The sequence below is a fragment of the Rosa chinensis genome, chromosome 5, assembly GCF_002994745.2.
Source record: "Rosa chinensis cultivar Old Blush chromosome 5, RchiOBHm-V2, whole genome shotgun sequence".
Classification (NCBI taxonomy): domain Eukaryota; kingdom Viridiplantae; phylum Streptophyta; class Magnoliopsida; order Rosales; family Rosaceae; genus Rosa; species Rosa chinensis.
The window spans coordinates 52496720-52521790 of record NC_037092.1 but is presented as its reverse complement, the minus strand read 5'-3'; the positions used below and the strand labels follow the sequence as shown (position 1 = coordinate 52521790).

Genomic DNA, 25071 nt, shown 5'->3' with positions numbered 1-25071 from the left:
ATCTTCTCTGAGATCATCACACACAAGTTGAGCATCAAACCATCCTTCTATCTGGCCAAGCAGCGGTGAAGGGCCTTCAATGAAGAGAGATATCGTGCAATAGGGGAAGAAGTCACCAAGCTCCAGGCATTGGGTTCATCCGCCAGGTCAATTATCCCCAGTGGATTTCCAACCTAGTCATGGTCAAAAAACCTAGTGGAAAGTGGCGGATGTGTGTCGACTTCAAAGGTCTTAACAAGGCATGTCTCAAGGATAGCTTCCCGCTACCCCGCATTGATCAACTGGTCGATGCAACCGCTAGGCACGAGCTGCTCAGCATGATGGACGCCTTCTCCAGCTATAATCAGATCAAGATGCATCCCAGCAACAAGAATGCACCACCTTCATAACCGACAAAGGGTTATACTGTTACAATGTCATGCCTTTCGGTTTGAAGAACGCCGGTGCAACATACCAACGGTTGATGAATGCCATGTTCGCTGAGCATCTCGGCAAGATCATAAAGGTATAAGTGGACGACATGTTGGTCAAAAGCATCAAGGCCAACGGACACGTGGCAAACCTCCGAATCATATTCGCTATTCTCTTGGCCTATGGTATGCGCCTCAACCCAGAAAAGTGTTTCTTTGGCGTCACCGCTAGCAAATTTCTAGGCTACATCGTCAGTGAATAGGGCATAGAGGCCAACCCTAACAAAGTGCAAGCCATCCTCAACATGAAGTCCCGGAATGGAAGGTGCACGTACAGAGCCTCTAAGGCAAACTAACCGCCCTTTCTCGGTTCATCTCCAGACTCAACGACAGATGTCTCCCCATTTTTCAAAGTGCTGAAGAGGACCCACAAGAAAGTAATTGACTGGACCCCAGATTGTGAGGCGACATTCCAAAGCTTGAAGGAAGACTTAGCAACAGTCCCACTTCTTTCCATTCCTGTATAGGAGAGGTACTGTACATCTACTTGGCGGTATCCCCATCAGTGATAAGTTGCGCCATTATACGACGAGAGGGCCAGGAAGAGCTCCTAGTATTCTACGCCGGCAGAGGCATGAACGAGGCGGAGACAAGGTATACCCCCCTGGAGCAGCTCGCTCTCGCACTCATTGTCGCCGCTAGACGCCTCCGCCAATACTTTTAGGCCCACACAATTCATGTCTTAACAAATTAGCCGCTGAGGCAGGTGATGCAGAACCCTGAGCACTCCAAGTGCCTCAGCAAGTGGGCCATCGAGCTCAACGAGTTTGACATTGATTACAAGCCAAGGACCGCCATGAAGGGTTAGGCAGTGGCAGATTTCATCGCTGAGCTCACCGAGCGTCAAGATGAACCCAACCTAAGGGCAAAGGTCAACATAGAAATGGTAACCGCTGAGGAACCAGCCCCTCAACAGCAGTCAGACCGGAACCTCCATGTAGATGGCTCGGCCTACGGCGCCGGAGTTATCTTGACGGGACCAGGGGGACTAAACGTGGAATACACGTTAAAGTTCAATTTCACAGCCTCAAACAACTTGGCGGAGTATGAAGCACTCATTGCAGGCTTACTCCTCGCCATCGACTCAGGGGCTGACAGTGTCAACATATTTAGCGGCTCCCAGCTAGTCGTTAACCAGGTCAACGACAGTTTCCAGGCCAAGGACCAACAATTAGCGGCATACTTGGGGTACGTTAAGACGCTTCTCAAAAATTCAAATTTCACACCATCACACAGATCCCAAGGAAAGGAATGGCAAGGCTGATTTGCTGGCAAGATTGGCAACCACTTAACACACCAAAGTCCAGCGGACACAAGGGTGGAATGCCTTAACAAGCCAAGCATCACCAAAACCCTAGCGGAGATTTTTAATATTGAGGTCAATCCCAGCTGGATGGATGAAATCATCGAATACAAGCTCAATGGGACACTGCCAGTAGATAAGGTCGAAGCACGGCAGCTCAAGCGGAGAGCAACCCGCTATAATATCCAGAATGGCAAGCTTACCGCCAAGGATTCACCCACCCTAACCTCCGGTGTCTGGCCCAGGAGGAGGGAAAGGTCATGCTAGCAATGATACATGCTGGGGAATGTGGAAACCACTCAGGCGCCGGGTCTCTGGCCAATCGCACAATGCGATAAGGCTACTTCTGGCCCAGGCTCGGCGATGACGCCAGAAGGGTGTCAAGGTCTTGCCACAAATGTCAACAATACGCTGACCTCCCCCATGCCCTCGCGGAACCCCTGTCAATCATCATTGGCCCATGGATCCACTCCACGTGGGCCTGGACTTGCTTGAAAATTCCCAACAGCCAAGGGTCAATTCAAATATATTATTGTGCCATCGACTACAACAGCAAGTGAATACTAACGAAAATAACTACTGCCAAGGTAACTCACTTCCTCTGGAAGAACTATTGCGCTACGGCGTCCCCCACACAATCATCACAGATAACGGCACACAGTTCAACACTCATCTCTTTCACTGCCAACCTGGGCACCAAGATGAGCTTTACATCTGTCGCTCCCCCCAAACAACAGCCAAGTCGAAGCAGCAAACAAGATAATCAAAATCTGCTAAAAAAGAAGCTCGATGACGCTAAGGGTTTATGGGCAGAGAAGCTCCCAGAGGTTCTGTGGACCATCAGAACTACACCAACCTCTGCCACAGGAGAAACATTTATATGTTCGGAACTGAGGCCGTCCTACCTATTGAAGTCACCCAACGCTAAGGGAGCTAAGCTCCAAAGGCATCGACCTCGATAAAGATCTCCTCGAGGAGAAATTCCATGAGGCCCATTTGCACAACTTGCAAAACAAACAACGGGTATCGCGTTTCTACAACGCCAGATTCAAAGCCCGGAACCTCCAACTGGGGGACTGGGTAATGAAAGAAGTCATTCCACCGCCAACGGCACTCCGCCTAACTTGGGAAGGACCATACAAAATTGTGGAAGTCGTTAACCCCGGCACCTTCTACTTAATGGACAAGGATGGCTTCACAACGATCCACCCTTAGAATACCGAACACCTTTGGTATTATTACAAATAGTCATGCCGCTATCCAAGAGCATCTTGACTTAGCTAAATTTTGTTTAATATTTAGCTAAAGGAAGCTGGTACAACCCCGCTTTTGTAAACACTGATCTGTCAGCTATCAATGAAACGAGGAATTATTCAAACCATTGTCACCAAGTCTAGCACAAAAGTTAACTGGAAATGCCAACAACATTAGGCGGACCACGTCCACTACAGCGTGCACTTGGAACAATTTTAATTCCTTTTGATTGACAAAAGCACGTCAAAACTCTAGCGGTATATCAACATTCAAACAACGCAGTCATGCTATCAGCAACAATCACACTGGAAAATTATAAAATAAAAAAAATTAAAAAAAAAACGCTTCATATATTTCTAGGGTCGGGACTCCCCGCCCAAAAAGACTGTCAAATTATAAACAAAACAAAGCCTTAGCGGCAGTACAAAAGTGCCTCAGCGGCAATACAAAGGTAAAAAAGCAACGTCTTCAGGGGTTATTTGTTCACCCTCAGCTAGCGGCTGCTGAGCAGCCATGCCTTGTCTGGTCGGAACCATGAGCAGTAGGGCTTGGCGTTATGATGGTCCCATCCGACCGGGTATGGCCGCCAGAACGTTGGCCCAGGAGACTTCAGACTGGGTGGGTCTGGGAGTCGTCCGCCGGACCATGATCACTCTCCCACTACCTGAGCGCACACCACCCTCTAAATTGAGGCAGGCTGTCCTGCCGGTGCTGGCGGCTGGCTCGACGTGCTGGCCGACTGAGATGTTTTGGCCCAGTCAATGGCACTTTCTTGGTCAAAAGGTCCAGGTTGGCACCGACCTTCGCTGATCAGTCAGGGCTTGCTTGTATGCCGCAGACTGCTTGAAGGATTCCACGGCAGCGGCCTTTGCGCGGCTCCTCTCACTCCCTAGTCGGGCAACTTCATCCTCAAACTTTTTCAGCTCCGCGGATTTGGCGGCAGAATCCTGCTGAAGGATCTCAACCTTCTTAGCCTTCGCCGCTAGCTGGTCCTTTAGCAGGGCAATGTCTTACTCCAGCTGGGATATGCTGTCATTCCGCTTAATGGCAACACTTAGCTTGCCGCGGGCATCCAAAGCATCGCACTCCGCCTTGGTCAGATGCCGCTCGGTCTCCGCCAGCTTGTCTTGGGCCTCCTTTAACTCCCTTTGGAGACCTTTGATCTCCTCCCTCAGTTGCAGCTCAATCTGAGGCTGGCTCGACCGCTAGGAACAGCTTGTGCAGCCCAACGGACAAATGTCCATATGCCGAACTGAATGGCGACTGCTCGTTGAGCAAACATCCAGCCCGCCGAACTCGAGCCTTTTGCAGAGATGGAACAAGAATTCCCCTCGGGATCAGTCAGAAACTCAGCATAGGCAGAGAATGAGTCTAGACCGTCCTGCGGCACCTCCCCAGCGACAGCCACAATCACCGGCTGCGAGGCTTGCTTAGATTTCTTCTATTGGCGAGCCCCGATGATCTCCGCGTCGAATGCCTCATCTTCCTCATCTGCTTCATTATGTCGCCGCTTCCTTTGAAGAACCGCCCATGTGGCACCAGGGTGACAGGCCACGATTTTGTCTACGGCTCCAACCCCGCAATAGAAACTGGTTCCTTCGGGGGCACCACCCTCTCCTTCTGGGGCCCACACCGATTGGCGAGCGCTCTCTCCTTTGACTTCACATGAGTGGCGGGGACCTTGCTCCATCCAGCAGCCCCTTGCTCCATCCAGCAGCCCCTTGCTCATCTCCACCCTCGACGGACCCACAATCTGGCCAGCGGGAGCGAGATGTAAATGATGAGGCATTAGCATCACCACCGGAGTCTCTGACTCACTCACCGCCAATGTCTACGGATCGATGACGGTTTGCTAAACTGCCAGCCCAGCGACATACATGCCCTCCAGGAAGTCCTGAATTTCAGCGCGATCCATGGCCTTATCAAATGCCTCGCGACTGGCTTTGTTACCCAGCGGTGTATCTAAACAAGCACAACGCTTGTCAGCATAAGACAAGTTAACAAAAATGCAAGTCGGCGGGAGGTACTTACCAACGGCACGCATCAACTTCAGGTCGACCAACAACTTCCAACCAATGAGCAGGCGAAGGTTAAGAAGGTTGCAATTCTGCCAGCAACCTTTAATCCTTACCACGCGGCACTGTTCCTCTCCCGTCAAGTTGAAATGCCAGCCAGCTACACAAAAGATGAAGCAATGATTAGGAAAAAAAAACAAAGGCATATCACATAAACAAAACCGCTAAACTTGGTCAGCGGGGACTGGCGACAACCTCGGATTGGTTGGAACTCTGACTTAATCCTAAACGTCAACACCCTTTTCATTTACCCCTGTATCATACTCCCACCCCATGGTCTCAACACAGAAGATCGACCGCCAGGGAGACATCGAATCCTTCTAATTCCAGATCAACTTAGGCCCACCCTAGTGGCGAGTGAGATTCACCTGTCCGCTACACCCTTGTGGCCTCATGTAGATAAGTTCGTAGAAGTGAAGTACCTCTTCCATGGTCGGTCCTTCATAGCCAGACAGACGCCAGAGCGAGTTCAGCGCCATCAGTAACTGCCACATATTAGGGCAAATTTGTCCAAAAGCAAGGTCGAACTCACAAACCAGGATTTGAAAGTTGGCAGCAGCGGAAACGTTACTCCGTGGCGGAAGATGGCCTCATGTAAGGCGACATGACCCGTTGGCAAAATTGACGCTCTCTCGTCTCCCTTCTGAGGACGCAACTTCACTACGCCAGGGAGGCAGAATATCCTCTTCAGACGATTTACTGCCGACGCAGTCATAGGACCTCCCGCCTCGTCAACAGGTACACCATCAGGAAGAACCCAGGCTTACTCTATCTCTTCTCTGCCAGCCTTACCCCCGTCAGTGGAACCGCTAGCGGCGCTATTGCTCGCTAGCCTCTCCTCGGGATGATTGCGGGTGGCAGCGTCCTCCGTCGCCCTAGAACTTTCTGTCCGACCAGCACGAGCCATCGCTAAGTCCCACGATATGGTTTGTAAGGGTTGGATATTCAGCGGTTCCAACAGAGAGGTTCCTGCAAGGGCATACGGACTCAATGAATCAATAAAATCCCTATCAGAACCGCTGCACGACACGTCAGACCCAGAATCCTCACTGTTCGAGATCCCTATGACTCTAGCCATCAGAAAAACCCTAAAACCCAGGTCAGTCAGTTCCAAAGCGATCTAAACTATCCCTATGTCAGTTTTCAGCCAAGAACACCAAGAATAATTACCCAGAAACGACCAAAACAAGAAAACATGTATACATACATCCAAAACCCAGATTCAACCATCTAGAAAATCCAAAACCTAAACCCTACCACAAATACCTAACCCCAGCCCCAAAACCATTCTGCACCCTCAGACACACATCAAAATGGCACCATTCACTCCAAATAGCAAAAAATCTCAACTGGCAAAAACAATGAGCAAACAAATAGGTAGAGGGCTCAGATAACCAACCTGAAAGATGGGAACTCTGGTGTGCTTGATGGTGCTCGTCTTCGCTTCAAGAGGTCTCCGTCCTTCAAAGATCAATAACCTCACAAGAATTGCAGAACCTTATCCTCGAATCGCAGAGCAAAGCTTGAAGGCGACGATATCAGTTCAAAGTGCAGAAAGTGCCTAACCACTCGATTTCCCTCTCTTTTTTGTCAACATCAAACAAATCTACACAGTCCGCTGAAAAACGACATCACACGACAGCCATACACTTGCCCCACGATCGCACTTACTGTCCAGATTAACCGAGGCAACAAAATCCATAATTACTCACATTAATGGCGCTGATACGGGCGTGTTGAGGAGACGCTATCCCACACGCTAACCCAATGCATGATGGCCAAGTGTGTGGCACCGTCAGACTAAGCGTCTATCCGAAGTAACCATCAGAGGAAGTTCACCAATCGTCGAAACAGTCTCTGCAAAGCTCAACTCCGCTAGCGAAACTTCTCCCTTTTCATCTCGCAAGCGAGATAGTCTCTGCTAAGCGCAACTCCGCTAGCGGGACTTCTCCCTTTCATCTCGCAAGTGAGACAGTTTCCGCTAAGCGCAACTCCTCTAGCGGGACTTCTCCCTTTCATCTTGCAAACGAGCTAAGTGCAACTCCGCTAGCGGGACTTCTCCCTCATCTTGCAAGCGAGACAGTCTCCGCTAGGGGACTTCTCCCTTTCATCTTGCAAGTGAGACAACCTCCTCTAAGCGAAAATCCGCTAGCAAGACTTCTCCCTCATCTTGCAAGCGAGGCAGTCTCGGCTAAGCGTAACTCCACCAGCGGAACTTCTCCTTTTTCATCTCGCAAGAGAGATAGTCTCCGCTAAGCACAACTCCGCTAGCGGGACTTCTCCCTTTCATCTCGCAAGTGAGACAGTCTCTGCTGAGCGCAACACCGCTCACTGAGCTGCAACCAGGCAATCCCCGCGACACTTCTTGCCGCTTACTATCAGCGGAGGGATTTCCGCCAAAGGCGATTCTCGAGGCAACACCTCATTCTGACGACGACCGCCAAGCGGCATTACAGTCAAGCAACGTCCTCCGGGACATGGGGACACTTCAATAGTCTGCGACGGCCCTGATCAGGCACGTTGACCCCAACCACTCGGGTATCAAAGATTGGGCTCGCTACCTAACACCCTCTGCGCAGCGCAGCTCCCCTCAACAAACAATACACAGACCAAATGGAGGTCTATCTTAGCCGGGGAGTGAGGGACTCCCTAGGGGGTCTAGTAAGGGCCCACCCGAAAAGGTATAAAGCGTTTACTCAGTAAGTCCACGGTTGACAATGCACTGACGCTAATTATGCTTTTGCAAGTCTAGCGGAAGTAATTCTTCAAACCGCTAGGCAACTCCCCAACCAAGATTGCCCTCCTTGACTGGGGACTTGGGAGACTTGTACTTACATGAGCATTTGTCAAAGCATAATTAGCTATAATGAGCCACGCTCATGCTACCACCAGCGGTATCAACTCCCACCAACGGAGTGACCTACGGAAACACAGCCAAGCAGGCTACCGCCTGAGCCCTGGCTCACCACCAGATCACCGCTGATGAGCCACCACGCGCCGCGCCAAGATAGCATCAGAAGCTCTATAAGCTGGGAACTGGAGCATATCATTCCCACATCGAAAACATGGAAGAGGTCAGTCTCTTCCCCACCTATAAAAGGTTCTCTCCTCTCACCTCATTAATGACGCATTTACTACTTACCTACTGTTATTCTGTTAACATAAATACATTGACTAACTTAGGCATCGGAGAAGAGAAGACCGTCGAGTGCAGTCTCCCTTTGACGCCCTCTGTATTTTACTTGGCAGGTAGCGGAAGTGTTGATTACATCACGAGTAGCGGTCCACCCACCGGACCCGCGTTAACCAAGATTTAGCTACCGCTGAATCATTAACATCGATATTCAAAAGTATAAGGATTTCATTAAATGCTGGATTTTGGAGGATTTTATAGTGCTTTTTATATATATTGAAACTCAAAAACAATCCAACCACTTCTCAAGAGATTTTGAGGGATTCTATCTCACTCAAAAAATGAAGAAGCTCTTCACCAAAAAAAAAAATGAAGAAGCAGCCCTCAATAGGTGACACTCATCCATTTTGCCTTAGACCTATTTTCCCACTATCATCCTTTGCCTCTGCTCTCATCTAATAATTTTTTTTTCTCACTATAGCTCTAGAAGCCTTAATCCTTCTAGCTAATTAAGCTCACTTCCAATGGTATTGTTAAGATGATACATATACACATGTTTCTTTTGTAAATTAGATATGAAATAAATTAAGTCATTAGTTTACTATTTTATTTTTTGTCTAACATTTTGGCTGGTTAGTTTTCTCCTACTGTTCATATATCATTATACACAACGTAAAGAATGGTAGATTGTCATACTTTTTTGTCATTGATATAGTATTATAGTTGGATCCATACATTGCTTAAATATTAAAGAAAAAAAAATTAACCTATCAAAAACATCATAAGAAATTGTAAAATCTAAACAAATATTAGTAAATCAATCTATTAGAATTAATTAGAATCCATATAAAAACTCAAACAAAATCTTTTAAAATCTGAATTAAATACACCCCCTAAATCTTTTTTAATTAGATATGTCATATAATGATATTTTTAGAAAGATAAGTGAGTTAGATAAGTAAATTGAATAACTAAAATTAAAATATAGAGTGTAATAACTAAATAGAGTGAACCAAGAAAGAGATAGAGTGACAATAACCGTTTCCTTGGACAATTATTTGCAATCCCAATTTAACTGAAAACGCTAGACCCTAAAACAACGTCTTGTAAAGCACGAATATAATGCGCAAATTTCGCCAGAGAGCGTTTTGGTATTCTCTCATTAAAAAACATACAAAGTGGATGAGTTTGTGTTGAAATAGAAGGCCTGATGCTTGTCCCTATGTTAAATCGATTTGGATTGAGTAACGTAACGGTCTCTCTTGTGTCAGCAAAAGTAGCTTATGCCAGCTACATGGCACAAAGATGAAAGCTCTTCTGCTACATGGCATTAGAGAACGACTTCCACCGACTGAATTTTTCTTTCGGTATCACGAATTGCATACAACCATGCGTCTATATCATGAGTAGCACACAACCATGTGTCTCTCCTTTTTAACACGTAAAAAAACAAGAGCTAATACCGGAAGAATGAGAAACTAACATTAAGTACATATATAACATGAAACCCATCAGTGCTCAATTTAACCATTATTATCAACCCAAATTGTAGACTCACTACATTAATCATCAGCTGGTATGAACAGTAGTACCCATCAGTACAATTAACAAGGGTTTATTGCCTACTAGATCGAATTTAAAACATTTACATAACAAGGCCACAGAATAGACCATCCCAAGCTTAAAGGAAAACAGCAGATGAGAACAGCATCATCACAAGTACTGAAAGCAAGACTGACAAAGGAGACGAAGAAGCCGAATTGTAAGGGTAAGGCACATATCCTCCTCCTCCTCCTCCAAAGGTCCCTGGAGGGTGAGGTACTGAGGAATCGGGCCCGGAGGGAGTATCCCTGAGGGTATTGGCAACACTGATACTGACCTGGGGACATTTTCCTTGATGACTAGGCTGTTGAGCGGTGGCGGTGGTGGCGGTGGCGGGTACTCCCGGTTTGTATGGTGGAGGTGGGGGATATAAGGGGTCCCCTCCTGCGGGAGGACATGGGTACTGACATGTAGTGCAAGTGACGCAATTAGCACTAGGAGAAGAAGGTGTGGCGTCTCCAGAGATCTCCTTGATGAAAACAAGGTTGGAGAAGACAGACAAACACAGTGCTGTGAAAAACACAGCGAGTTTCAGAGGAAACATTCTTCTTCTTCCTCCTGGTTCTGGTAAGAGAGCTAGCTATGATGTATCAGAAGAAAGAGGTGGGATTACAATGATGATATTTTGTTCAGATATATAAAAACCCAGCTTCTTTCTCTGGTTTGGAGCTTTCAGCTTTTATTTCTGAAACCCGGATTTGCTGCCGCATGGCAGACCATTTGTCATAATTATGTACAAGAAGAGCCTGGAAGCCTCAATTTACATGCATGCTTCTACTGTTCTACATATGGACAAACTTAAAAATAAAAAACAAAGGAAGAGAGAAAAATCTTTCACATTTTTATTTTTGGAAATGCTAAAATGACTCACCCTTTCATGTATACAGGTCCCACATCAGCTTGAAAGAGTTTGAAAACAAGTTGAAAGCAAAACTCCATTTCCCATTCAAATCAAAAGCCAAAACAAGCTGCAAAGGAAGCTCGTACTGTTGATTTTCTCCTTGAACAGCTGGGTTGTGGCTGTGCTAGGGATTTTTGTTGGTAACCTTCTTTTATTCATCGGAAAAAAAAAAGCCAAAACAAATGTAAACTAAAGGACCATTCTCAAGTTCTCAACTCAACACAATGAAGAAGAAACCTTATTGCTTTCTTTAACGAGCCAAGTAAACAAAGTTAAATTGTGTCACACAGCTGGTGACAAGAAGAAACATGAGAGACAGAAAACACACTTGGAGCAACAAAGAAGGAATGACACCTTAATATTACAAAACAATGTAGAGTTATAGAGATAATGAAACATGCATCTAGGACTGAACCGAAGAAGTTAGGCACTGAATATCCTGCCTATTTAAATAAAAATAACTCAACTTATCGTCAAAAAATGATTCTATAGACAGTGGAAAAATCCAGCATAGTTCCCCTTTACTTTTGCCAAGCAAAGTTCATGGATGCACTTGAAGAGCCCATGTTTTTGGGTGACTGGTTGAGCTGCGAATTCCTCGAGTGAAATCCACTACATGAAACAAAAACAACTCCACAAAGTTATGGTCAATTTTCTTATGCAGTTACTTGATTCACTCTAAAATATATGAGACCATTCGAATTTAGGCATGTATAAGAAACATAACTGATGAAGTGGACAAATTGTACTGATAACTCGTTTTTCAAAATTTCAGAAGTATGTCAGAACGCATTTTCAACAAAAATTTACCTTAGCTGCCTCAATCTCTAGGTCTTGCTTTTGGATGTCAAAGGATAGAGGACGCATCATGCACACAAAAACAGATCCGACTTCTCAAAAATTTCTTGTGTGCTTGCCTATAGGTAGGAAACAGGAAAGTATGTAGGATTAGAATTACACCATGGTTTACATCTGTAAAGTAGAAGAAAAGATTTGAAATTCAATAAATCCACGCTAATGAGAAGCAAAGCTGAAGACAATAAAGAAAGAAAAAACGCCATGCAATCAATTGCGTAATTTCAGAATCTCTCTAGAGGTACTACTCTGAGCATTTTTTTTTTACTAGAAAGAGGGCTTGAAATATGAGTTTGAAGGAAAAGGGTCAATTATTGAATGGGAGCAAAAGAACCATCTACTTATTCTAGAGGAGTAGAGGTGCTGTTTACTCAGAGATGAAAATCTGCTACTTTGCCTAGCAAAAATTGAATTGTTTCCTTTCTATAATTCTACAGCTGAAAATTTCATAATTGAAGGTCACACCTGAGCATCAACAAGATATGACCAGCACCCAAGTGCTGGCCTTTGCCCGCTGGCACTGGCGTTGGCATAGGAGAACAAAGAACAAGTTTACATAAGGGTAAGATTATGGATGGTGTATTGAAAAACTCGGATTTTGAAATTGTTTTATGGTTGGAGAACACTTGGTGGATGCAGGTATAATTCACCCAAATGACAAAAGCAGGTTACATCATGATGGTATTGCTAGGAAAATGTTTAAGATGAAGCACCTTTCAGTCACATCCCTGAATCGATCAAAGATATCGGTCCACAATTAGGATGCCAGTATAATTTGCATCCAGATCATGTTTCATGACTTGTTTGGCACACATGATTTAGTTTTGCCATCTATAATTGAGTTGATTTAAAATAACATTACGTAAAAAAAAATGCATGAATTGAGCTCTGAAAACTTGTACCTGAATGCTAAACCTCTGAAAACTCTGCGTCAATCTGAAGCGGTGCAAACCAGTGGAATTCATCACACTATTCATATTGTATCATAAACTACAAGGAGTAAAATATAATACAGACATGGAAATTGATAACTTACTCCTGTTTCTTCTTTAACTTCCCTTACAGCTGCCACAGTAATATCCTCACCCTGTAATTGAATAGCTCATTAATGTCCGCCGTAGCAAGCATAACAGTTTACAAATAATTAAGAATGCTGCTATTCCCACCCTTTCTCATATTTCCCGCCCTCACTAAATTGCTGGAAAAAGAAAACGCTCTTTCCTATTATTCCATATTGCCCCTTATGAACTAATTTAGACCAAAGAAAAGAAACTAACTCAATCACTCATCCACTACATAGTCTTCCACCACCCACAATTATTATGATACCCATCCACTCATCTGCTTCCACCATTTTAATTTCTTTCATAAACACCAATTCTGTTCTCTCAGCAGAAGGTGAGACCTATTATACCAGTTATTTGCTAGTTTTCTATAAATCCTATAAGGTTATACTCATCTTTTTCTATTTCTTTCTTTCAACGACTTGATTACGATGATTAGCTTATGTGATACAGAATAAAAGATATTTATTGCAGGGGGATGGTTTCATTGTGACTTCCATGCCACAACTGAAAATTCCACTCATGAAAGGTGAGTGGGTGTAGTAAGATAGGCGGGTAGGAATAATTGCACTCCTGAATAAAATACTGCTTAGTTAAGGTAGATACCTCATCAACTATACCGGTAGGGATTTTCCACACACCTGTTCCTTGTAACCTGCCACTCTTTTCCTGGACTACAAGCATCTATGTAGAAGAAATCTATTTCAAAACCAACAACAGATGATGATGACAAGGTTGCAGAAAATGAAAGACCTACATGTACAGTATGCACATGGACTGAATTAGAACAGGATATTCCAGTCAGAGAGAGAAAGAGAGCAGACTAATTTAAACTGCCATTCAAAAGATAGCCCCTACTGTTTTACTTTTATCCAAACGATTAAACATTAGTAGATGAGAGGGAGTACCTCATTTTTATCATTCAAAATAATAGCACCAACACCAACTCGGTGTGAAGCATTTGCAGGTATAGTATTAGTGGTTTCAGGAATCCAATAAACAAGCATGAGGTAATGTGGCTCAGCATGGTGGTAGTGAAATCCTTCCTGTCATCAACTTAATAGATATAAGTCAAGCAAATAGATTTATCAAGATCAATGGACAGAACATGACATAAAGCAATCGCTGAGTTATATGCGTCCGCTCTAGTTACCTTAACTCCCAAATATATGGGTTTATAAGGGTTTGGGTCACTCCATCCATTGACAATTGGTTTTGGATGTGAACCCCAGATTACTTTATCAAAAACTGATGTCGAATTTTCAGTTTTCAGGTTAAAGTCCATGGTTACACTCTTATGGAAAATATGCAATGTATTAATTCAGGGACCATTCCAGGGCTCCAGGCTCTAGATTTTGTTAGCTTTTGATTTAACTAGACACTAAAATATAGTTACTGGGATTAACAGTTAAAACATGAACATGAAACCTAAGACCTAACAACATTATATGAAAGTTAAACAATGATAATATTTCTCATAGACTTTGTAGATCAATCCACAAATGAAATAAGGAAGATCAGACAAAGTGCATGTGCAACATAGATTTGTAGATCTTTCCCTTGTTATAAATGCAATTCACAAATCAGAATCAACATGGTAGGTTGAAAATACCAAAACTAGCATGAAAACAGTTATGCCACAAATTACATCGCAGAGTAATTACCTTAACTACCATTTCAACAAGATTTACAAGTTCGATGGGTAATTTTATCCAAACTCCCTTCTTTCCCTGCATAGAGTATATGAAAAAAATTCATTGATAGAGGATAGAATAAATTTGAATATTCATAAAAGTTGAAATAAACACTTTTGCCATTAATCATATGCCTACAGAGACAAAAACACGTACCTAAACATAAAAGTAGATGGATACACAGTATATGACAAACAATATAGAATGCGCACTTTCACCATAGTTGAAAGACAATTTGTGAAGAAAGAAAGCCATTGATAGCATTTGAATCCTCTCACATAAGGATGACAAGTACAACTCAAAATGAGTAACCTATGATTGTTCTTCAAATGATGTAACAAACCATCATTTCTTTATCAAACATGTCAAGGTACACCATATTATTCCTATTGTCTGATAAATAACTAACAAAAATAGAGAGATAGAGAACAAAAGAGGAAAGAAAAGGTAATAAGAACAATAGGGAGGTATCAAACATCTACATGCTGGTTCATTATTAGAAGCTAATCCAAAATAAAATCAAATCAATATCCCAAATTGAATGAACTTGCCTGATTAAACCCCTGATACCACTTTTTGTTACTTTGCTATTATTCTTCCCCGGTTTTAATATTCTAAGCTCAAGTTTTAGACTAATACAGTGTGAGCATTTGTAACTTTGGAATTCAGCCTATTTTCCTCTAGGGGTAGAAGTAGCAACTAGAAAAACCAACAAAAGTTAATTCCAGAAATAGAATTGGATTTATCAGGATTCAGGAACAATCAAAAACATAAATAGGACTGATTCCTTCACAGGCTCAAGGCATGACTTCTCTCGTGTTTCTTTTACTCAACGGCTTCCAATTATACGTGTTGTGCACTTGATAATCTTTATTCCTTTGCTTGTTGCCTACATCATACAACTCTCCTTTCAACAGATGTTTTGCATTATCCTTGACATGTTGTGAACTTGGATATATTAGTCAGGCTCTTACCCCATCCAATTCATTTGGGTTCATAAGGGATCAGAACTAACCAACTCTATTTAACTTATTTGGACAATGCTAAAATGTATTTGTTTACAAGTACTCCTACAGCTCAAGTTATTTAGCAGGCACATCCAGCTTCTGTTTGAAATGGCTTAGGTTGATAATAGGCTCTTTCAGTGATTGGACGACAAGGAGCATAGTGGTGAAAGGGTAAAAGAAGGAAATCAACAACTGGCTAACAATGAAACATGTTGTGGCAGCAAGGTCAATGGGGAAGTTGTAGATCACTGCTGTCTGACTTGGGAATGGACATCACAATGATGAAATTGAGCTTATTGTGAGTTTCTAATCCATTTTGGTGCTCTCGGTTGTTTGACTTTAGTACCACCAACATGGCTACACTGTGGGAAGGATGAGGTTTGTTTCAACCTCAGCACTGAGGTACGGATTAGATTTGGAAAGTTGCAGGTACAACGTCTCAAAGCTACAACAACAAGAAGTCAAAGTTTGGACTCTGAAGAGTAATAGATAGCAGCAGCAGCAGCAGCAATCAAAGTTGAACTGTGACATTTACTAAAGGACTGCAAGACCCGCATGGTGAGCATATATATGAGCGTGTAGAGGGAGGGAGAGAGAGAGAGTATATAGACGAAGAGAAGTGAAAAAGAAAAGGGTGGAGTGAAAGAACAATGGAGCAATAGGCATCTATATATTTCATAATTCATATCCTAGCCAACTCAAAAAAAGTCAATCCCAAAAAGAACTCCTATAAACCAATGCCTACAATCATGATATCGCATCAGCAACTGAGAACCACTACACAATGAATGACAAGTATCACTTCTTAAAAAGCGTCAAAACTACTATTACATAACATCTTTAAATAAAAAGCACTGACCAGAGGTAAGCTAACTGAAAGACCTTGGTTTACAGGAACAAGAAGCACTAAATAGTCAAACCAGCAATCAAACTAGTAAACCCATTAGTAACAAGTTCATATATATATCAAATAAAAAGTATACGACAGTGACACCTGTAGCCTCCATTGAACTATTGAAGCTCTAAGCAAAGCACGAAATGCCTGAGGCTCCATAGCATCCTTCATGTCCACAATAACACCTCCATGGTCGTCATTCGTAGCAGGAAGTAGCTCAGCAGTTCCATTCTCACAGACCTGGTCCGATGAATTCACGGAAACCGACATTCTTCCCACCAGGCCAGAAACAACAGAACCCCAAACCTCAGAACTCAAGATTGAAGAGAAGCAAAAGAAAGATTTGAACAGCCAAATCAAATATGAAGAAGAGAAAATATGAATGAGCAGGAAAGCAAAAACCTAGTTGAGAGTTGAGACTTTCAATGGAGGCTTAAAGCTTTCCAGTCTTTTCATTTTCAGCTTTCTCGTCTCTGTCCCGGCCCCCGAGGCTGCGTGGGAGAATTTATATAAATTTACGAGGGGTCCCTCTACCCTGTGAAGAATTGCACGATGACGTAAGCGCCCACTAACTGGGAGACCAATGGGAGATCTTCTGACGTCATCTGGGCCACGTGATTAAGAGCCGCCCATGTCGTTTTTGAATACGTGGGAGACTGAGTGGGAGGGACCACCATTAGATGATGCAGAGGAGGGCGCGTTAACGGTTCGCGGCCACTAGTTGTAGTGCGATTACGGTTGGAGCCCTCTGCCTGCCATAATTGGTTGTCTGTATACGGCCGCGTCCCGTGTAGGGTAGGACTCTGGGTTTGTACAGGTGCATTCATTTATGAATGAAGAGTACAGACAGGCAGCGCAGTTTTCAACTCGGTCGACGGACGAATTTCAAGTGTGAAGGGAGAAAGATTTTAACTATTTGATGCCTGTGGGGGACGGAAGAGTCTTGGGTGGAGGTCCACATGCACTATGAGTTCATTTTCGATACTGTTCATCGATACTAGAATTTTCGGTAGAGGACGGAACTAGTTAATTGGAGTAGTGAGATTATGATACATCCCTCCTCCATGATTGGTTGTGTTTGTATACGGCTACGTCGCGTAGGACTCTAGGTTCACAGTTCACACGTTCGGAAATGAAGATTACTTTGACTCGGTCTATATATGAATTTCACGCGTAGGAGAAAAAATATTTTGCCATTTTTCTCTTCACACGTATATAAATGAAGATTACAGAGACACCCAGTTTTAAACTCAATCGACATTTCACTGAATTTCACGTGAAGGAGAAAGAACATTTTTTCTATTTTTCAATTCACATGTACATAAATGAAGATTACACAAACAAACTCAGTTTGAACTCAGTCGACATATGAATTTCATGTCAAGAAGAAAGAACATTTTACTATTTTTCTCTTCTTCATGGAAACTATTTGATGCCTGTTAGGAATTCAAATTGAAGTGGGCTAAATTTACCTTACGTTGTTAAAGAAAGTTCTTCTTAAAATTTTGGCATAAACTACTACGTTTTGATGAAATATCTCAATAGCATAACACCTATTAAAATGGCTAATATTCATTTTTACATCCTCAACAAGATTATGTATAAAAATATCATCTAAAATCAAATAATAACTTAACTCTTAAGAAAAAAAATATTTGATAATGTGAGGGCATTTCAATAACAAGCAAGAAAAAGAATTCTAGTATGGGGGACATAATGAGCTTTCCCCAACAAAATGCATATTTTTACTTGAATCAGACAGTAGAGAATTTAACACAATTCAAAGGTAAATATGCAATGCAAATAAAATTTAAACTATTTAAGTTGTGCTCTTCGATTACCTAAAGCGTAAAACTCATCAAGAACTAAATTTGAATAAATAATATCAACTATTTCTCTCTCAATATGCACTGTCATTAAATCTGCAAGAAAATCATCATTCATCTTATTTCGAAGTCGGTTCTTAATGAGATTGATGGCTGAAAATGCTCTCTCTGTTGTTGTTGTTGTAGAAACAGAAAGAGTTATCACTGGATGGACTAATCTCTCGATCAACAAAAATGGTGTCCTTATGTTAACAAATTTTTGACATAATTCAAAAAGGGTGCTTAGATCATGGAATTCTATAAAATCAAAGTGTTGATACTCAAAATGCTCCGACTAGTCTATTAGATCATTCAAATTTCTGACATCATGAGGATGAAAGTTCTCAGTCAAACCACATATTTTGTCAATGTCAAATGATTGGAAATCAAATCAAGGATCCAATGTAGAATTTAGAATAAAGAATTCCTTGTTTGCTCATTGAATCTATTGTTTAGTTCAATCAATTGAAAATCAATTACGACAATGAATATTTCAACATGATAATAATGCTCAATGGTGACATAATTTTGTTGTTGAGAAAAACGGTATATACCTTCCATATGACGAGCACTAAAATCTAGAATATTAATTGTATGCATGTCACAAAGCTATACAACATGCACTAGCAAAGAAATCAACCCAACCAGCTCTCTCAACTTTTCAAGGCAACCTTTCCTACTAGAAACTAGATTCATGACATTTATAATTTTTTGAGACTGTTCTTGCAGTGACTTACAAAGGGTATTTATGATTCCCATAGTCTTGGCCAACAATAATAAGCAAAATACAAAGTCAAAAGATCTTAGAGCTTTAAAGCACCCAAAGCCTCTCTCAAATTTTGCCATTAAGTCCGTTATCCATCGTGTTGTTCAAAATCAAACTAGTTGAGTTGAACAATTACATCTAGTTCTTGATAGAATAATGATATGAACTCCACCGAGTAGCTCCCGCTCTTTGCAAAATTACATGTCTCATTAGTTCATTTACCAGTTTCAAGTTTCGTAGAAGTAGCAACAGTTTGGTCCACAACTTCAACTTCTTTACTAGCTAGATTTTAACCCAAAAACACACTTAGCAAATGAGTCGACAACATTAATAACACTAGTAGCATTTGAAAACATAAATGGAAAGATGCAATTTCTATTTACAGTAAGTTTCTCGAAATAGTAACTTCTCCTTTTCAAATAGTAACTTCTTCATACGAACTCCGATTTTCACAAGCTACGTGTCCACTAACTCGGTTTAACATGCTTTACAACTTTTTACAAAGAAGTTTCTTCGAAAAGTGAATCATTGATAAAGTCAACATTTAGAGCCTCTAAAAGTTCAAAATGAAAGCAAAAGGTAAAGATTTTAATTGTTTACCATCTAAATGATCGGTAAAAAGGTAACTCTAGGTACGGGTGTAACACTTACAGCCTCTATAATAGCCTAAAGCAGCAGCTGATCTTGCTTTATATATTATGGTGGCTATGGATTTATGACTTTATCAACATCTCTAAATAAATTTTTTAAACTTATCCAATTTTGCATAGACTTATAGTGAGGTGAACTAGTCTTCCCTACATGCTTTTTATAGGGACACTAAACTCTACCTATTTTTTTCCAATCATTAAACCCATAAGAAATTAATAGAGGATGCCTCAGAGGATTGCTATCAAAAAGAAATCATGGAAGAAAAATGCTATATCATTCTCAGAGTACTCAAGCCAAGGATATAGAAGCTATGCTGCCAAAACAAACAAGGGACAATTGAAAAAATATAGAACATGCCAGAAATTCATTACCGTTTCAGGGAAATCTGGATGAGAGAGCCATACTTTTTGAAAGCGAAAGTGAGGCTGTCAACTATCAGGTGAGAAAAAAAATTAGAACTGGGCAATGGTCCAATGATGCTCTTGGAAGGGTACGACACTCCATGGTAGACCAAGTTTCCACTATTTCTAATTACAAAGAAATATGTCATCCTTTGGTTCATGTGATTATTGGTCTAAAGGACAAGTACCTAATAGATCACAATCAACAAACATATTTTGGAAACCCACACAAGAAGTAGCATTAGATTTTTAACCTCTACGTCTCTCATGCGTCCCACGAATGTAATTGAAGTCATCAAATACAATTCAGGGACCACAAACAAAAGATCTATGAATATAGAAAAATTCCTAACAAAGCAAACGTCTCCTTGAAATTGTTGTGTTAGCATACATAGCGACAAAGATGCATTAAATCCCATTAAGAGAGCATAAGATGGTAATTTGTTGTGAGGAGAAAAAAGAAGAACTACTAGAATAAGTGAAACAGGCAACTGTCAAAAGCCTGTTGTCTGAATAAAAATAGAGTTGTTGTCTAGTAGCCTATCGTCTGATCGACTCTCCTCAGACAGCATTCTTTTATAGTTGTCTGTTTGGTCATTCACACAACATGTCTAGCTAAATATTTGTTGTCTAAATTTACCAAGTTTCTATTAATGACAGTAGTCTGTTGCAGGGTATGAGCTAAGACAACAGCTTATTGGTTTGGTGTTGAGCTAAGACAACAGCTTATTCTTTCTTTCAATGTTGTCTGAAATGCAATTAATATGACAATCTTTTGGATTCATGTGTTGTCTTAGATGAATTCAGACCACACATTTTTTCTTCTTGTTGTTAACTGAATTTAACATTATATAACATGTTTGAGGAAAGGTTAAAAAAAAGACTAAATACTGTTTAGTCCTTGAGTTTTTTACCATAAAACACTTCAGTCCCTGACCTTCTAATTTCACACGTGTAGTCCCTATACTTCAAAATTTCAGACCAATAAGTCCTTGCCGTCTAAAAATCGCAGCGAAATGTTTATTATGCCCTCAGTTCTTTTTTTTATTTTTTATTTTTTCTTTTTTTATTCTTTTTTTCAAACAGAAAGAAAGAGAGGGAAAAAAATTCCTTTTCCAAAAATAAAATAAAATAATTTATTTATTTATTAAAAAAAAACTGAGGGCATAATAGACATTTCGCCGCGACTTTTAGACGGTAAGGACCTATTGGTCTGAAATTTTGAAGTACAGGAACTAAATGTGTGAAATTAGAAGGTTAGGGACTGAAGTATTTTATGGTCAAAAGCTCAAGGACTAAACAGTATTTAGTCCTTAAAATAATGTAAACCCTAACTTGAACTTAACGAGTACTCAAGAGGGAAATTCCTCACACATAATTAATTGCTAATATTGTCTAAATGTTATTTAAGATAACATTGACTTTGATGCATTTGTTGTCTTGAATGAACCTCATAGCACACTTATTTTTCATTCTTGTTGTCTTTTTCTCCTTTAAGGTAGATGTCAATGTCGTCTGAATAGCTTCAAGATGACAAGTTGCTAGATGCCAATGTTGTCTGAATACCTTTAAGATGACCAGTTGCTAGATAAAAGTGTTTATTGAATTTTCCTCAGACAATATGTGTTATATATTTTTGGACTTTTGTATTGTGTGAAAGTTTGCAATACTACAGTTACTAATCTCATTTATGTTGTTGGAATTGAATTTGCAATATTGATATGGAAATAGCACTACAAGAGAAAATAGCAAAAGCGAGGAATTTCATTGTGACAACCCAAAATTCGTGGCAAAAGCTTGGCAAATATGAGAAAATTTCAGTTGTCGCACATGATCCCATTGGCGACAACCAATTTGTCATATAAAGTAGGTATGTGAGAAATTTGATGTGTGAAGTAAATCTCAAACAAACATTTTTGATTAACTAATGTTGTATCAAATGTCTTTTCAAATATCAATTTGGTTGAGGATGATATTGTCTTGAATGAACCGAAAACTACACTTCCTGTTTCCTTATGTTGTCTAAATTTCATCTAAGATATCAGTTAGTTGGATTTCAATGTTGTCTGAAATGCAATTAATGTGACAATCTTTTGGATTCATGTGTTGTCTTGGATGAATTCAGACCACACATTTTTTCTTGTTGTTGTTAGCTGAATTTAACATTATATAACATGTTTGAGGAAATGTTAAAAAAATGTAAACCTTAACCTGAACTTAACGAGCATTTTCGGGACTAGCCCGCTTCCCATTACTCAAGAGAGAAATTTCTCGCACATAATTAATTGCTAATGTTATCTGAATGTTATTTAAGATAACATTGACTTTGATGCATTTGTTGTCTTGAATGAACCTCATAGCACACTTATTTTTCATTCTTGTTGTCCTTTTTTCCTTTAAGTTGGATGTCAATATAGTCTGAATAGCTTCAAGATGACAAGTTGCTAGATGCCAATGTTGTCTGAATACCTTTAAGATGACCAGTTGCTAGATAAAAGTGTTTATTGAATTTTCCTCAGACAATATGTGTTATACATTTTTGGACTTTTGTATTGTGCGATAGTTTGCAATGCTACAGTTACTAATCCCATTTATGTTGTTGGAATTGAATTTGCAATATTGATATGGAAATAGCACTAGCTACAAGAGAAAATAGCAAAAGCGATGAAATTCATTGTGACAATCCAAAATTCGTAGCAAAAGCTTGGCAAATACGAGAAAATTTCAGTTATCGCAAATGATCCCATTGGCGACAACCAATTTGTCGTATAAAGTAAGTATGTGAGAAATTTGATGTGTGAAGTAAACCTCAAACAAGCATTTTTGATTACCTAATGTTGTGTCAAATGTCTTTTCAAATATCAATTTGGTTGAGGATGATGTTGTCTTGAATGAACAGAAGACTGCACTTCATGTTTCCTTATGTTGTCTAAATTTCATCTAAGATATCAGTTAGTTGGATTTCAATGTTGTCTGAAATGCAATTAATATGATGATCTTTTGGATTCATGTCTTGGATGAATTCAGACCACACATTTTTTTTTCTTGTTGTTAGCTGAATTTAACATTATATAAAATGTTTGAGGAAAGGTAAAAAAAATGTAAACCTTAACTTAAACTTAACGAGCATTTTTGGGGACTAACCCGCTTCCCATTACTCAAGAGGGAAATTCGTCGCACATAATTAATTGCTAATATTGTCTGAATATTATTTAAGATAACATTGACTTTGATGCATTTGTTGTCTTGAATGAACCTCATAGCACACTTATTTTTCATTCTTGTTGTTCTTTTTTCCTTTAAGTTGGATGTCAATGTTGTCTGAATAGCTTCAAGATGACAAGTTGCTAGATGCCAATGTTGTCTAAATACCTTTAAGACGACCAGTTACTACACTACAAGTGTTTACTGAATTTTCCTCAGACAATATGTGTTATACGTTTTTAGACTTTTGTATTGTGCTATAGTTTGCAATACTACAGTTACTAATCCCATTTATGTTGTTGGAATTGAATTTGCAATATTGATATGGAAATAACACTACAAGAGAAAATAGTAAAAGCGAGGAATTTCATTGTGGCAATCTAAAATTCGTGGCAAAAGCTTGGCAAATACAAGAAAATTTTTTGTCACACATGATCCCATTGGCGACAACCAATTTGTCGTATAAAGTAGGTATTTGTGAGAAATTGACGGTTGTCACCCATGTGACATTATGCGACACCTAATTCCTCGCAATATATCAATTAGGCGACAATTGCTATTAATTGTTGGTGAATGTTTATGTGACAACTTTAACTTTCTTGAAAAAGATTAATTAGGTGACAACTTCTGCGGATTGTAGCTAAATGTTTATGTAAACTAGATATTTGTAGCTGAAAACTGGTTTAGCGACAATTTCTGTAAGTTGTTTGTTAATATTTATGTGACAACTTTAACTTCCTTACAAAAGACCAATCGAGCGACAACTTTTACGAGTTGTTACTTAATGTTTATGTGGCAACTAGAACTTTCTCACCAAAAACCAATTAGGCGATGATTTCTGTGAGTTGTCAGTTAATGTTTATATGACAACTGTAACTTCCTCGCAACAGATTAATTAAGCGGTGACTTCTAAGGGTTGTCGCTTAATATTTATGCGACAATTGAAATTTCCTCGTAGATGATTAGCTAGGCGACGACTTATACAGGTTGTCAGTTAATGTTTATGAGGTAACCATAAATTCCTCGTAAAAGATCAATTACGACTTCAATGAATTGTTACTTAATAATTATGCGACAATTGAAATTTTTTTATAGAAAATCAATTTGGTGACTACTTATTCGGGTTGCCACTTAATGATTATACGACAGTTGAAATTTTCTCGCATAAAACCAATTAGGCAACGACTTGTACAAGTTATCACTTAATGTTTATGTTACAACTGAAATTTCCTCGCTGGGGATCAAATATGTGACGATTTCTATGGGTTGTCGCTTAATGTTTATGCTACAACTGAAACTTTCTCTTAAGAAACCAATTAGGCGATGACTTTTATGAGTTGTTGCTTGATTAAGAATATTAAAAAAAGTTTATGTGCTTAACATATTGATGCCTAAAATTGGCACTGTCAATTAAGATAACCTTGTCGAGATTAATTAAGGTCGTTAATCCTATATGACAGCTAGCATGATAAGCTAGTGGTGGGCCAAAGCCTATCTAATGTATACGATTGACATTCATCATAAACTATATTTATAGAGGTGTCAGATCTCCATCTTCTTGTAGAAGTAAGGTTCTATATCATTCTTGAATTATGTTACACTTGTTTTCCATATAACATATGAATTCGGGTCCTTAACGACTCCAAGCCCATTTCCACATAAAATTCCCTATTCAATTCAACCCAGGCCTTTTGATATCAACTCAGCCTTAGGGTAATTTTACGTAATTTTACCGTATCAACATGACACACTTGGATAACTAAAAGATTCTCTAATTTGATTTATTCTTTACCAAATAGCTTTATAATATTATGTTTTAAACATGACCTACTTATATTATGGAAGTGTACAATCAACATTTTTAACCACAAAGAAGAGTGAACGAGTAAGAGAACTAGCTTGTTATTCTCCATTGTTTGATTTAGATTCAA

At 40.2% G+C, this 25071-nt stretch overlaps 1 protein-coding gene and 1 long non-coding RNA gene across 2 annotated transcripts; both read right to left on the bottom strand.

Annotated features, from left to right (window-relative positions):
- Positions 1-9916: 9916 nt before the first annotated feature.
- On the bottom strand, positions 9917-16763 carry LOC112203992 (nudix hydrolase 10). Its single transcript, XM_040505893.1, has 9 exons — positions 16353-16763; positions 14322-14387; positions 13566-13703; positions 13264-13341; positions 12630-12680; positions 12509-12529; positions 11549-11632; positions 11264-11350; positions 9917-10417 (listed from the first exon to the last, which is right to left on the bottom strand). The coding sequence occupies exons 1-9, from the start codon at positions 16521-16523 to the stop codon at positions 9917-9919; spliced, it is 1197 nt and encodes a 398-aa protein (XP_040361827.1). The 5' UTR covers positions 16524-16763.
- On the bottom strand, positions 10474-11235 carry LOC121049400. Its single transcript, XR_005799987.1, has 2 exons — positions 10709-11235; positions 10474-10619 (listed from the first exon to the last, which is right to left on the bottom strand). It is a non-coding gene; the product is annotated as an uncharacterized LOC121049400 (long non-coding RNA).
- Positions 16764-25071: the final 8308 nt, after the last annotated feature.

What these genes read in the sequence shown, in the direction of transcription:
- LOC112203992 (XM_040505893.1), bottom strand. Translation starts at nt 16,523, where the DNA reads ATGTCGGTTTCCGTGAATTCATCGGACCAGGTCTGTGAGAATGGAACT. An exon ending in TTGTTGAAATGGTAGTTAAG is followed by an intron (nt 13,704 to 14,321) that starts GTAATTACTCTG and finishes AGTTGATGACAG; the next exon opens with GAAGGATTTCACTACCACCA. An exon ending in TTTTGAATGATAAAAATGAG is followed by an intron (nt 13,342 to 13,565) that starts GTACTCCCTCTC and finishes TCTTCTACATAG; the next exon opens with ATGCTTGTAGTCCAGGAAAA.